Source organism: Dendropsophus ebraccatus, chromosome 1, assembly GCF_027789765.1.
Source record: "Dendropsophus ebraccatus isolate aDenEbr1 chromosome 1, aDenEbr1.pat, whole genome shotgun sequence".
NCBI lineage: Eukaryota > Metazoa > Chordata > Amphibia > Anura > Hylidae > Dendropsophus > Dendropsophus ebraccatus.
Window position 1 is genome coordinate 21,139,578 of NC_091454.1, and position 15,307 is coordinate 21,154,884.

At 44.4% G+C, this 15,307-nt stretch overlaps 1 protein-coding gene across 8 annotated transcripts in view; it reads left to right on the plus strand.

The window, feature by feature from the left end:
• EBF1 (EBF transcription factor 1) overlaps positions 1-15,307 on the plus strand; it is a 312,968-nt gene that overhangs the window by 253,310 nt on the left and 44,351 nt on the right. For 4 of the 8 annotated variants that reach the window (XM_069953297.1, XM_069953328.1, XM_069953307.1 and 1 more), the window contains exon 9: positions 14,286-14,419. In XM_069953297.1, the coding sequence (XP_069809398.1) occupies positions 14,286-14,419 (134 nt within the window). The remainder of the gene's footprint in view (positions 1-14,285; positions 14,420-15,307) is intronic. The other 4 variants (XM_069953313.1, XM_069953344.1, XM_069953320.1 and 1 more) reach the window with 1 other exon arrangement.

Consider the following 15,307-nt stretch of genomic DNA (forward strand, 5'->3'; position numbering starts at 1 on the left):
ACTCTGGGCACCATTGCCGAATATGCATTTATCTTATTCTTTGGCTTGTCACAGTCTGTCTGACCTTCAGGTGACAGCCCTCATCTTCATTCCTGCCTATACCACTACTCTAATAACTTCACCTAACAACAGCATAGGAATCATCCACCAGTCCGCACCTCCATGTGAGAATTAGGTACGAAGACCAGATTCCAAAGACTTTGCACCGTAGTCTGTCCAGCATTGAATTGTGGCTTAGAGAGTCCACTTTCCTGTATGCAATGTAAACGTCTCCATGCAACTTTGTTTGACTCTTCTGGGGACTGCAATGTGGGAATCCTCCTTCAGGAGTCCACAGCTCCTTGTGGAGTTTAGGGGGATGAAATCAGGATTTTTCTCAAAGTACTTATCCCAGTCAGGCCCGCATCAAGTGGTTTCTGACTTAAAGGTAAAAAGAAAGTCAACTTTGCTGGAAATATTGTGTAACCAACACAGTCAAACCTTGACTGCTCTGAGCACTGCAACCTGGGAATCCTCCTATAGGCATCCACAGCAATTGGTATAGGCCTACCTAGAGGGGGTGGGGTCTAGACCTTTAGGCCAGCTTGTTCCAATGGCGGGCGAGGGGGCGGGGCCTATGTGTCTATGACATCATGGAAGGCTCCGTGGGCAGGGGGTAAGCCGCGCTGTTGCAGTGAAGCCCCGCCCACTAAGCACAATTTGCAGTTGATAAAAGATCACTTTTAACTTGAACAAGCACCGTGACGTATGATGTTAAATAAGGTATGAAAACTCTACACTTATGTATAGAAGTCAGAATGCAAAAAGGGATGACAGTGTCACTTTAAGAGTGGCAATTAGGAGATTGCTTAAAGGGGTATTTTGGCGATAAAAATTTTCTTTCAAATCAGAAATTTATACGGATTTGTAATTTACTTGTATTTAAAAATCTTGTCTTCCCATACTTATCAGCTGCAGTATGCCCTGCAGGAAGTGGAGTTTTCTTTCCATTTTGACACAATGCTCTCTACTGCCACCTCTGTCCATGTCAGGAACTGTCCAGAGCAGTAGCAAATCCCTATGGAAAACCTCTTCTGTTCTAGACAGTTCCTGACATGGACAGAGGTGACAGCAGAGAGCGCTGTGTCAGTCAGTCTGGATAGAATACACCACTTCCTGTAGGACATACAGCAGCTGCTAAGTACTGGAAGACTTTTTAGAGATTTTTAAATAGAAGTAAATTACAAATCTATATAACTATCTAAAATCAGTTGATCTGAAAAAAAAAATAAATGCCAGAGTACCCCTTTAACCTTCTTACACCAGTGCTCCACTGCTTCAGGGGTGTACACTTCTGGGCCAGAAGAAGGGTCTTAGCATTGGGTCATGATCCCTTTACTTCAATAAATCATTTTTTGGCCCAAAAAATAACTTTCTCCATTATGAGCCGGGGCCCGACGCCTTTCTGACCCGAGCGGAATCTTCTGGTTCCTTTTTAGAAGTGAGAAGCCAGCTGTGACTTTTTCATAGTTGGAGATTTTCACCGATGATATTATAGCCGCTCGCTCGGTGACAAGCCTATCTTTAAATAAGCCCGGAGGGCCTGAACGCCACTGGAAACATAGGAGAATGGAAAAACAGAATGGTGAAAAACATTTTTTGGACTGGAGCCTGGAGTCTCTTGGGGTCTGTGTATAATCTAGATCCACCCAGAGACTAAACCAGTCCATTCCTACATTAGCCGCATGTGTTTATTTGTGTCTTTGTCATCCACGCCCTACGTGTAAGCATGCCCGGAATCATTCATAGGATATATACATACTGTCACCGTAAACAGGCACCATATGTCTACAGAACACTGGGCAATGATCCATATAGGACTATTTTTGAACATTTTTGAGCCCGGACCATCTCGAAATTATATTATTTTCTTCTAAATTCGAGGTTAGAGGTAATGTGGAGATGAAGAAGCACCTGAACCCATTGGGAACAATGCTGGCACGGCCAAGTGATTCGCACATGTGGGCAGCTGCTGCCGCTTGGCACCAGAGGTGTGTTATTGGATGACGGATGACTGCTCCGAGCCCCGCCGAGGTCATCTGCCAACTGTCTCCGAGCATGCTTGGTGTCCTTTTATTTGGGTTTTGTGCTCTTTCGAGGCCATAAATGAGAGAAGATACACGCGATAGCATCTTAAGAGTCAGCTTTATGGTTTTTTAAAAAAAAGAGGCAGATAGTGTAAGAGCGAACGCCGATACTTTTTACATTAATTCATTCATCATATGCAGGGCCGATTCTGGGGTTTCTGCCGCCTGAGGCAAACCTCAGGCGGCCGCCCCGAGTGATGGCCGGCACTCCCCCCCCCCCCCCACCCCACCCCCACCCCCACCGTCGCCGCAGCCATCCACTCACCTGTCCCACGCCGCAGCCGGCCCGCGCTCTCTGCTGTCTCCACATCCCGTCAGGTCCCGCAATGTCACAGACCTCCAGGCTGTGGTGAGTGAGTGGGGTGATCGGGTCGCGCGGGGCGGTCCCGCGCGACCCGATCACCCCAGCGCGTCCCCCACCGACCCCGGGCACTCACCACAGCCTGGAGGTCCGTGACAGCTGCAGGGTGACATCGCGGGACCTGACGGGATGTGGAGAGCGCGGGCGACGGGACAGGTGAGCGGCCGCCCCGACGGGACAGGTGAGCGGGGACATAATGCCGCCCCCTGCCGGACCGCAAAATCTGCCGCCTGAGGCGGAAGGCTCATTCCGCCTCATGGCAGAAGCGGGCCTGCTCATATGAGATCTATTAATGAAAAATCACAGAAGTACAAGGTCGACGGGGGAGATTTATCAAACATGGTGTAAAGTGAAACTGGCTCAGTTGCCCCTAGCAACCAATCAGATTCCACCTCTCATTTTCCAAAGAGTCTGTGAGGAATGAAAGGTGGAATCTGATTGGTTGCTAGGGGCAACTGATCCAGTTTCACTTTACACCATGTTTTGCTTTATACGCCATCAAATATGTTTCCTTATGGCGGCATTTTTTCCTTTATTTTATCCTTTATCTTTTGGAAAGCCTTCATTGGACCCCTGGTTGACATTAGATTGTATATTTCAATGGTACTATTTGAGGTACCGTATATTGAATTTTGTTTAATTTAATAAAGTTGGGATGGTTAAAAAAAAAACCTATTCAGATTTTTTACCAGCAAAACAGACTTATGGCCTATCAATTACTTATTGGCGGTATGCTGACACTTGGCACCCCCGCCAGTCAGCTGTTAAGCACCCTCACTATACTGGATGGAGTGAATGGAGACACAGTTTACTGTGTATTGGTGATCCTGTGTTTCTGCAGCTCAGCTCTCATTGAAAGGGGTACTCCCTAAAAAAAAAAACTAACTGGTTTCAGAAACTTATACAAATTTGTAATCACAAGTCTTACAGTCTTTTCAGCTGCTGTATGTCCTGCAGGAAGTGGTGTGGTCTGGCACAGTGCTCTCTGCTGCCACCTCTGTCCATGTCAGGAACTGTCCAGACCAGTAGCAAATCCCCATAGAAAACCTCTGGACAGTTCCTAACATTGACAGAGGTGGCAGCAGAGAGCTCTGTGTCAGACTGGACAGAATACACCACTTCCTACAGGACATACGGCAGCTGATAAGTACTGGAAAATTAGAAGAAATTTACAGATCTGTATAACTTTCTAACACCAGTTGACATTAAAAAAATATTTCCACTGGAGTACCCCTTTAAGTGAACAACAGCTGAGCTGCAGAAACTAGGCTCAGCCACTATACAGGGAAAAAAGCCAGTTGTTTCCGGTCCCATTTGCTGTGTAGTGCTGGCGCTGAACAACGACGGGGGTGCCGGTTGTTGGTAGCTTCTGTGGATAGGAGATTTTAACATATAAGTACAACAAATGTGTTGGGAAGTGGTTACAGGGACCCCGTCCCCTGTACAATAAACTGTCAGGCATTACTTCACTAACATGAGCCAGAAAAGCGAATGAGGCTGCAATACCAGACACGGCCTACGGATAGGAGTAGCGCTGTTTGTGGGAGAGGGCAGAACTCTAATAAAACCCCTTTAAATACATTTTCACCAATATATATATATATATATATATATATATATATATATGTATTGCAATCAAGATGAATTAGTCCTTTGTCTTCGATGAAAACTATGAACCTAATCCGATATTATATCCTACTATAAAACGCCATAATGTGTGGCTATAATAGGATATAGACTGATCCTTACTATTATAGTGCAAATGAAAATCTTCTCATCATTTCCATAAGCTTGAATTAATGAAAGAACTGTTGGTTTAAACAGCGGCTCGTCCGTCCCTATCATTACGGAGGCCCCCCGCGGTCTGCGACAAGGGTACCAGATGGATTGGAGAGCGGGTTAATCCTATCACAAGGAATCTTATATGACCATCTGGATAATCCGGAGCTCGGAATCAATGCCTGTGAAAGACAAGACAGCGGCCAAGATTAACACTCGCAGCACTTTCCAGGAGGGACGTTCATTTCCGAGCCGGGCCCCTGTCATAGACGGTCAATATCTGATGTCTATAGCCGCGTATTAAAGCCATTTCCCATACAACCAGGGCAGTCAGCTGCTCCGCCTTCTAGCACCTTCTACCTCATAATGGATAGGGTTAGGCTATGTTCACATAACGTATATTTTTGTAAAACCACAGCCGTTCTACAACGGCTGTGATTATTTCGAAAATATACGTTACCTTGCCACTTATAGGATCCCAGCCAGAGTGTATACACATAGTATACACTCCAGCCGGGATCCCCAGCGGCGCCGCAAAGAACTGACATGTCAGTTTTCTGCGGCCGCTATTCATTGAATAGCGGCTGCAGAAAACCATGTCAGTGCACACTATGGAACGAGCGGCTGCGGCCGCTCGCTCCATAGTGTGCAGTGGGGAGTTCTGATGCGGGCGCACACGGATGCGCCCACATCAGAACTCTGCGGCTGCAAAGATCATCCAGCCAGTACTGCAGTACCAGCTGGGATGATCTCTTCAGGGACCGAAAAGAATGGGTCACGGAACGGCCGGTCTCTTAGGCTGGGTTCACACTACGTTTTTGCAATCCGTTTTTTGTGTACGCTAAAAAAACGGATCTGTTTTTTTTTATAATGAAAGTCAATGGAAAAACGGATCAAAACAGATGCACACAGTTACATCGGGTTTTTTTCATCAGTTTTTCATCTGTTTTTTTTTGGCAAAAAACGAAAAACTGTAGTGTGCAAAAAAGTAGTGTGAACGTAGCCTTACTAAGTCTGCACATAGCCTTATAGAACAAGCAGTATTGGTATTCTAGGGGAGAAAAAGGGGTTAATACTTTATTTTTTAAGATAGGAGAAAAATAAATATTTGATGCCCTGGTGGTCTAGGGTTGAAGAGTTAGTATTTGATTACTTGGTGGTCCAGGGCGATGCCACTTTCTTAGGTGTTTCCCAAGATAGAGTGATTAATATTTAATTCTGTGGTGAGGGGATTCGTATATGATTACCTGGTGGTCTAGTGTAAATCGTCTTCCTCTTATCAGTCAAGGGTAGAAAGGAAGGTTAGTATTTCCCTCCCTAGTGGTTTAGCATAATGCCAACTATCTTGGTGCGCTTGGGTAGAAGGAGAGCATAAGACTCTATTCTTTAGTGGAGGAGATATTGGTATTGTGGTAGAAGAAAGGGTCTCTGGTGGTCTAGCGTGATGCCCTTCTTCCTTTGTGGCCTAAGGTAGAAAATAGGGTTAGTATATTATTCCCAGGTGGACTAGTGTTATACCCTTGGTCCTTTGTGGCCTAATGTAGGAGATAGGATTAGTATTTTATTCCCTGGTGGACTAGTGTTATGCCTTTTGTGACCTAATGTAGGAGATAGGATTAGTATTTTATTACCTGGTGGACTAGTGTTATGCCCTTTGTCCTTTGTGGCCTTATGAAGGAGATAGGATTAGTATTTTATTCCCTGGTGGACTAGTGTTATGCCTTTTGTGACCTAATGTAGGAGATAGGATTAGTATTTTATTACCTGGTGGACTAGTGTTATGCCCTTGGTCCTTTGTGGCCTAATGAAGGAGATAGGATTAGTATTTTTTCCCTGTGGACTAGTAGTATGCACTTTGTGGCCTAATGTAGGAGATAGGATTAGTATTTTATTCCCTGTTGTTCTAGTGTTATGCCCTTTGTCCTTTGTGGCCTAATGAAGGAGATAGGCTTAGTATTTTATTCCCTGGTGGACTAGTGTTATGCCCTTTGTGGCCTAATGTAGGAGATAGGATTAGTATTTTATTCCCCGGTGGTCTAGGGCAATTTTTCTTGATAGTCAGTGGTAGAAAGGAGGATTAATACTGAAACAGTCTTTCGTTCCCTGGTGGTCCAGGGTACTGTTAATATTTTAGTTTCTACGCTGCTAGGGTACAAGAAGGTTTATTATTTTCTTTCCTGGTGGTCTAGGGTAAAACAGAACTACAATTCCCATCATGCCTGGACAGCCAAAGCTAAAGCTTTGGCTGTCCAGGCATGATGGGAATTGTAGTTTTGCAACAGCTGGAGGGCCTAAATCTGTCATATAGCATCTGACCATGTTCTGCATCACCAACCAGTAGTCACAGTCATTAATTTTTACTATAGCCAGTAGGGGGTGCTATCTAGACAAACTTATTTAACCGTTTTTGGATGGATGTACCAAAAATATAAAAAATTTGATGTTGCCGGCAATAATAAAATGTATAATTTTTTATAGTCGTGTAGAGGGATCGGGCTCTGCATGGGAAGCATGTGGAAAGTGCTATGTTCCCAGCATTGCTGTCATAAAATCTCTCTCCCCGCCACCAGTTTTGGAGTTTTATAACCAGAATGAATCATCTCCACAATTATTTTATGGTGTGTTTTTGTGTTTTTGTTTGTTCCTAAGGCACCAGTTGATGATGTGTGTTACCGTCCCATCCCCTGCCCGGGTCCCTGGGTGGTCTGTGGGGGGGGGGCTCAGTGGAATATAATGACTCTATGTTACAGGGATGTCACCATCACATACGTTCATCCGTATACTCGTAGAATAGCTGTCATTAGTGTTGTGGGGAGAATCTTTAACAATCGCCTTTCTTTCTCTTCTTGGAATAATTGTAAGGATATGAGATAGTCGCAGTTATCTCAGTCATTTGTCACCCCCATTCAGAACGTCATTTTTCATTGTACTGCACACAATAGATACATGTCATATTCCTCATACCATTCCTCAACTTTTTTTTTTTTTTCCAATGTTGCAGGGCACATTATGCTGCTAAGATAGTCCACTGCCATTAGAGAATGCTAAATGTATAGGTAGGTTGTCACCAGGCAATCCAAGATATTCACTTCTGTCAGTGATCTTTTTTATGTTATGACTAATTATGTACTTTGTGTTTAATAGTGCAGTACCTCGGGGGCGGGGCATGACCCAGGACACCAATAAGAGGATCCCTGTGCCATGCTCCGCCCACCAGGTGCTGCACTAATCATAACACATGTCAGTTTTACCCAGAACAGTAACAGAGAAGCTGAAGGTTCTTGTACCCCAGCGGTGTTATAATAAAATTGTCAATCCCCATAAGAAAATAAGGAATTGCTAATCGTGTTGTTTTATTAATAGGTTTATTAAAGGGTACAGGTCTGTGTATAGCAAAGTGGAATAATTTATTTTTCCTTTATCTTCTATGTGTTGAAGTATCGTGATATCAGTGAGGGTGGTATATAACAAACAATGTTTGTTGTGGCGTTTTTGTACTTATAGGCTATGTTCACATTATGTAAGTACCGTAGTGATCACGGCGGTGATTGCTACGGTACTTACGTAGTCCTGCTGCTGAGGGAATCCTGGCCAGAGTGTATACATACAGGGGGAGGTTTATCAAACATGGTGTAAAGTGAAACTGGCTCAGTTGCCCCTAGCAACCAATCAGATTCCACCTTTCATTTTCCAAAGAGTCTGTGAGGAATGAAAAATGGAATCTGATTGGTTGCTAGGGGCAACTGAGTCAGTTTCACTTTACACCATGTTTGATAAATCTCCCCTATAGTATACACTCCGGCCGGGATGCCTAGAAACTGCTGCCGCAAGAAAGTGACATGTCAGTTTTCTGCGGCCGCTATTCACTGAATAGCGGACGCAGAGAACTTGTCAGTTCACACAATGGAGTGTGCGGCTCTGGCCGCACGCTCCATTGTGAGCAGCGGGGAATGTAGATGCGGGCGCGAGCGCATGCCGTACCGGCTGGGATGATCTTCTCTGACACCGGCCGTTCCATGTCCCGGCCGGGTAATAGAACGGCCAGTGTCATACAAAATGGGAACATGGCCTTAAACCATCATAATAACATTTTTTAGATGTCATACACCTCAGTGATAGTTATTAAAGGGGTCCTCCAGAGAAAAGAAATAGTTTTCAAAACAACTGGTCACAGTAAGTTAAACAAATTTGTAAATTATTTCTATAAAACCGAAGCCTTCCAGTACTTATCAGCTGATGTATGTCCTGCAGGAAGTCTGAAACAGTGCTCTCTGCTGCCACCTCTGTCCATGTCAGGAACTGTCCAGAGCAGGAGAGGTTTTCTATGGGGATTTGCTCCTGCTCTGGACAGTTCCTGTTATGGACAGGTGTGGCAGCAGAGAGCACTGGGAAAAAACACCACTTCCTGCAGGGCATACAACAGCTGATAAGTACTGGAACATTTGAGGCTTTTTAAAAAGAAGTCATTTTTTTCCCCTCTTGATTATCCCTCTAAATTTATTCTAGCAATTTATTGCCAGAAAGACTGACTAAATGAATGAATGAGGAAAGAAAGTCTCTGCAGCGTGTCGCTGTGTTCGCTGCCGGTATTGTTCAGGCAGTCATGTAGCAAACAAGATATAAAAAGGAAACAGACAGAATCCTTCCGTCTATATTTAGCCTTCAGCCGTTTAAACAGTTTTAAATCTTCCGCTCAGTGTACGATGCGTCTCCGGCTACTGATCAGCTGCCACGGTGCCCTGAGCTCCAGACGTTGCTGCCCCCATGGTAACATGAACAGGTGTGCTCAGGGCTGGCACTTCATGTCTCTTCTATGTAAAAAAAAAAAAAATACAGAATAATTACAAAAAAAATTTAAGGTGACCCATTACCACTTTTCATGCATCTGTTATAACAGATACTTATAGTCCCAATAAGAAAGAACTATTCTGGAACTTTCTTAGAACTTTACTTTGTGCTGTTCCCTGCTGTACCTACTAGAAAAGTATTGATAAATTGATAGCAGGGTGCAACCATTTCCCGTGTCAAAGGGGTGAAATCTTATACTAATCGGAAATAGATAGATAGATAGATAGATAGATAGATAGATAGATAGATAGATAGATAGAAGATAGATAGACAGAAGATAGAAAGATAGATGGCACAGAGTGGCATAAAAAAAAATTTAAATACTCACCTACCGTGGTCCCCCACAGCTGCCAAACTGATGCTCCTCGTGCAGTCTTTCCTGCCACCCTCTGGCTCCTGGAGACACGTCATGCCCTGCTCCTCCAGTCACTGTCCGCAGCAGTGTCCTTTCTCAGTCACTGATTGGCTGAGCGGGCACCTCTTGCAGGGAAAGCGCATCAACAGGAGAGGGAGCAGGGAGAAGCAGAGACATGTGGCTTTAGCACAGCAGCTGTAAGGGATCAGGGTAAGTGAGTATAGCTTATTTTTTATTCAAATGTCACTTTTTTTTAATGCCCGGACATATTTTTTAAGTGCTCTCTCCGTCACCAAAGATGGAGATTTAAACTGGACCTGTCACCAGGATAATGCAGTTTTCTCTACTTACAACATTTGAGGAGGAGGAGCTTAACAGATTGACATATAGTTTTATGGGAAAAGATTCTGTATAACTTGTCATTTATTGATCGGACTCCTTGCTCATTCTAGGAGTCCTGTGGGCGGGCCTAACCAGTGATTAACAGCCTCCTCTATATGAGTATTCAAAGCTAGCTGTCAGTCACTGATAAGCACCTCCCACTGGACTCCTTAGCCCAGAATGAGGAGAGAAGTAATTCTAAATATTTTCCTACCAAACAATGGATTCGATCTCAGAACACTAGAGATAGGTACCATGCTATGCCCCGCCCCTTTAAGAGCTGTTTTGTCTGGTATGGATTTCTCATTTATCAGATATAGGATTCAGGCAATTTTCCTGTATAAGAACGACCAGCAGATCAAGGGTTATTTCCGTCAGATGTTTTTAGGATGTATGATGACTTCTCTTGCGTCATGAATGTGTGGCGCTGGCAGTACCAATGATTGGACTGGGTACATCTAATTACACCTGGCACTTCACAGATACACTTTCTCTGTTCAGGATTCTGAGGCTCATAGCGAAGTTTTAAAATTTTTATCTTTGCCGAGAATCACCTGCCGAATTCATAATCTCATGGCAATAACTGCGTCCTTCACAAGTACAAGGTGGAGGCGGTTTTATGGAGTTGCCTGAAAATGCGACAGTAAAAAGGAGAGCATGTCACACATAAAAAGTGAAGTTTGTTGGTTTGAGGGGTTTTTTTTATTACTTTTAGGAAATTTAAAGGTATATATGTATTTTACGGTATTTATGTTTCTAAGACCAACTGATAATTCAGAATACCTCATAATCTGACACCCGGCAAATTCTAGTGTTGTATTATTAAAGGGCTTTTACAATCTCATAAAGTGATGTGATATTGCTAGGATATATATATACAGGGGCCTGTGTGATCTCTGTTAGTCATGAGAATCAAAAGGGATGCAGCGCAGGTATAGCATTGTGTCTGGCTGTAAGGGAAACTGCACCATCAAGTGAATGGGGTCAGCTGAAGTTGCCTGTACTGATGGGTAATCAGGAGGACTGCTGGATGTCACCACACCAGCACTGTACTGTATACAGCACTACACCAGGACGGGAATACAGCACTACACCAGCACTATGCCAGGACTGGACTACAACACCACACCAACACTACACCACATAACTACACCAGGAAGGGACTATAGCACTACACCAGTACTCTACTATAGCACTACACCAGGACTGGATTACACTTTTACACCAGGACTGGATTACACCACTACACCAGGACTGGATTACACCACTACACCAGGACTGGATTACACCACTACACCAGGACTGGAGTACACCACTACAACTGGACTGGATTACACTACTACACTAGGACTGGACTACAGCACTGCACTATTCCAGGACTGGACTACACTACTACACCAGGACTGGACTACAGCACTGCACTATTCCAGGACTAGACTACACTACTACACCAGGACTGGATTACACCACTACACCAGGACTGGATTACACCACTACACCAGGACTGGATTACACCACTACACCAGGACTGGACTACAGCACTGCACTATTCCAGGACTGGACTACACTACTACACCAGGACTGGATTACACTACTACACCAGGACTGAATTACACTACTACACCAGGACTGAATTACACTACTACACCAGGAATGGGCTATAGCAATACACCAGCGCTACACCAGAACTGGATTACACCACTACACCAGGACGGGAATACACCACTACACCAGGACTGGATTACACCACTAAACCAGGACTGGATTACACCACTACACCAGGACTGGACTACAACATTACATTAGGACTGGACTACACCAGGATTGGACTACAGCACTACACCACCACTGGATTATAGCCCTATACCAGCGCTACACCAGGACTGGACTACAACACTGCACAATAGCACTATACCAGGACTGGACTACATCTCTACACCAGGGCTGGACTACACCACTACACCAGGACTGGACTACACAACTACACTACCACTGCACAACAGCACTACACCAGGACTGGACTGCACAACTACACCAGGACTGGAGTACACCACTACACCAGGACTGGGCTGCACAACTACACCAGGACTGGATTACACCTCTACACCAGGACTGGACTACAACACGACACTAGGACTACACTACAGCACTAAACCATGGCTAGAATACACCACTACACCAGCACTGCACTACAGCAGCACACTGGCACTGGAGTACACCACTACACCAGCACTGCACTGCACAATCCAGCGATCATCCATGCGACCCAGCCGGACAGAAGGCTCAGCAAATTAATGCCAATCACTAAGATCGGCACTTCTTTCCGCAGTCCTTTACTAGCAGTTAAAAAATAAAAGTATGACAGCAGGATCAGACTACACAGGGTTCGTATGTAGTCTGTTACCATAGAGACACATAAGTCTTCATAGGAGCTGTAAACACAAAACGGTGGAAAATTTCTATTGAAAACCATTTGCTAAGTTCTTAAATTTTTCGTTTTACATGTATTGGAACAATTGAATGTTTTACATATACGTCACCTGAATGTCACAAATCGTTCTGTTTGTTATGTTCACCATTTAAGCCCCTTTTAATTTCCCTATCATGGCGGCCCCGTCTCTCTCTGCGTCGTTCTGGCCCACCGGTAAATATTACCCGTCCCCTAGACAAAGTTCACCTCCTATAAATGAAATGTAAACCACTTAATCTGTTAGATTTTTAGCACTTGTCGGTATTTGCCTAACAAATCCCTGGGCTCGTGGCCTTTGCCGATGCCTTGTAGGAAGGCTAACACGCCAGATCAGCTGCCGGAGAGACAAAATGACATTTACATGGCTTTCATAAGCCATCGCACTGAAGGGCTCCTTAAACAGGCAGGGCAGCGTAATATTTAATAAACGGCGCCAGCCATCACGGGGAAGAATTAGCATTTTCCGGCTGCACGCTACATTTGGGATAAAAGCTTTTATTTGTGAAGTGATCATTATTTTAACAAAGAGGCGCTACTTGATAATTTCCATTTTAACTCTCCAATACGCTATCAGCTATTCAGGACTATTATGCTAAATTGTGGCTGTAATCATGTTATTGTCACAGATTGAAGAGGAGGGGGTTCTCCTCTGATGTTTTAACAAAAAAAAAAAAAAAAAGAAGAAAAAAACACGTCGGCACATTTATCCGGCGACTACCAGAGGATTATTTATTACTGTACAATGCAGAGGGGCCTAAGTGACACATGATTAAAGAAAAAACTTTTGGATCTGTCAACTACAATAGCGTGAAATCTTTGTCTTGGAAAACGGGTTATTTTACCGTGTTGTCATTTGGGTAGTTCAATGGTAAAAGCCGAAAACACCAGTTAGGGTACTATTACACTATTATATCATTTTACTGGACCTATTAGACAGACTGATAATCAGGCAGTAAGGGCTGCATAGACATCGTTAGTGATGTCCATGCAGCCCTTGCCCAAACACCTAATACCTTACCTCTCCCCACTCCTGGTCTTCTCTCCTGCGCTCCGCAGCTTCCCGGTCAGCTTGTGATTGGCTGAGCGGCCTGTCAGCTCACAGGCAGCTCAGACACTGCAGCCGCTGGGACCGGGAAACTGCGGAGCGCAGGAGAAAAGATCAGGAGCGGAGAGAGGCAAGGTATCAAGTGTTTGGGCAATCGTCAGCCGCACATCGCTATTACTTGTACGCGCAGTTGGCGCCCGACGGTTTTATGTCCAAACCTAAACAAACGATCAGCCGATGATCATTGTCACTATTACATGGACCGATAATCGGCCGATTGGGCTGATTATTGCTCCATGTAATGGGGCCCTTATTGTAGGGCTCATTTATCATAGGAGGCTGGTGTAACAGTTGGGCTTGTTGCCCATCACAACCATGGAATGAGCAGATTTTATTTCAAAGTTTTTGGTTAAAAAAAAAAGTTCTGATATACTTTGAGACACCGAACTGTTTGGGTTCGGCAATGTTCTCCGAAGCTGAACACTCGGCATTGGACTCCCAGCCTCTGGAGAAGTTAGATCATGTCCTAGAGCTATGGCTGTATCCATGTTTTCCAGGACTCCCCAGGGCTGCAACCTACTTCTGCAGCCGCAGGGAGTCAAATGCTGAAGGTTCAGGTCCGGAGAACGTTGCTGAACCCAAACTGTCCACCATCTCTGCTCCTGATCGCTGATGTTTTTATGATGGCCGATGAAGATCCGAGGCAGCTAACCAGGTCCATAGCCCATCCAAAACAATAGATGCCCAATTGTCCGCACTTTTGTGGCCCCCCAAAACAGTATGTTATAAAACATCATCTATACACTGACTAATATTCCATATATCTACACTATGTTGTATAATGTCTTGATATATACAGTTCTGAGTGATCATATAATAATGGAGTGCCTTCTTTCCCCCATTTCTTGTCTTTTGAAAAGCAGCTACACCATGTATCAAAGCCATCAGTCCGAGCGAAGGATGGACCACTGGGGGCGCCACCGTCATCATCATAGGAGACAATTTCTTTGACGGCTTACAGGTCATATTTGGCACCATGCTGGTCTGGAGTGAGGTAGGTGTTTCCTAAGGGTTACTGGGAATTGACTTGGGGGGTCATACCACTAAGCCAAGTAACAGTTTATATTTTACACTAATCCCTAGGCTAAGTCCTAAGTCCCAAGTGCTGGAAAGTCTTACTTGTTCTTATTTTATGACCTTTAAGAAAATCTGTTTGAAAGTAATAATCCCTATTCTTGAAATTGTCACTTTATGAGAAAGGACTGTTGGCAATAGGAGTCAATGGTTTATTCAAGTTTGCAACAATTTATTGGGGTTGACCCCCTCAGCCACCTCAACACCTACTAGAACTTATCTAGGTACCTATAGTATTATAAGTTTCCCACTAAAATGAATGGTTGTCCAGCCATTACATGGATGGTCCCATTAGAGTGGCATCAATCCTTACTAAAAGTCTCCCAAGTGGGACCCCCATTCATATTGTCCATGTGCTCTAAAAGACCATGGCTTGATGAGTCAACCCCTTTATAGATGATGTTCAGGTGTGAATGGAGTCTTGTATATGGGGGTCTAAAAAAATCATGTTGGGAAGGAGAAGGATTGGACGCTATGGCTGCAGCTTTCTCTTCTATCTGCACTGGAATCACATGCACATTTGGCACGAGATCAGAACAAAAGCTGTTGGCTAGCAGCCATTGGAGGTGTATAGCCGCCATTGCCACATTTACAGGTCTCTGGAAAGCAATAGCTAAAGGTTATGAAGAAGACTGGGATCCTACGATATTGTATAGATTATTCATTACGGGTGGCATGGCTGGCACCAGAGGTCAACATATCCCATTGTTTCTGTGTGCGTCCCCTCCACCGGCACCCCTTTGCCCCTCACATTCCAAGTGCACAGTAGTTGATGGAAGGGATACTCTTTATAACAAGTAGATAAAGT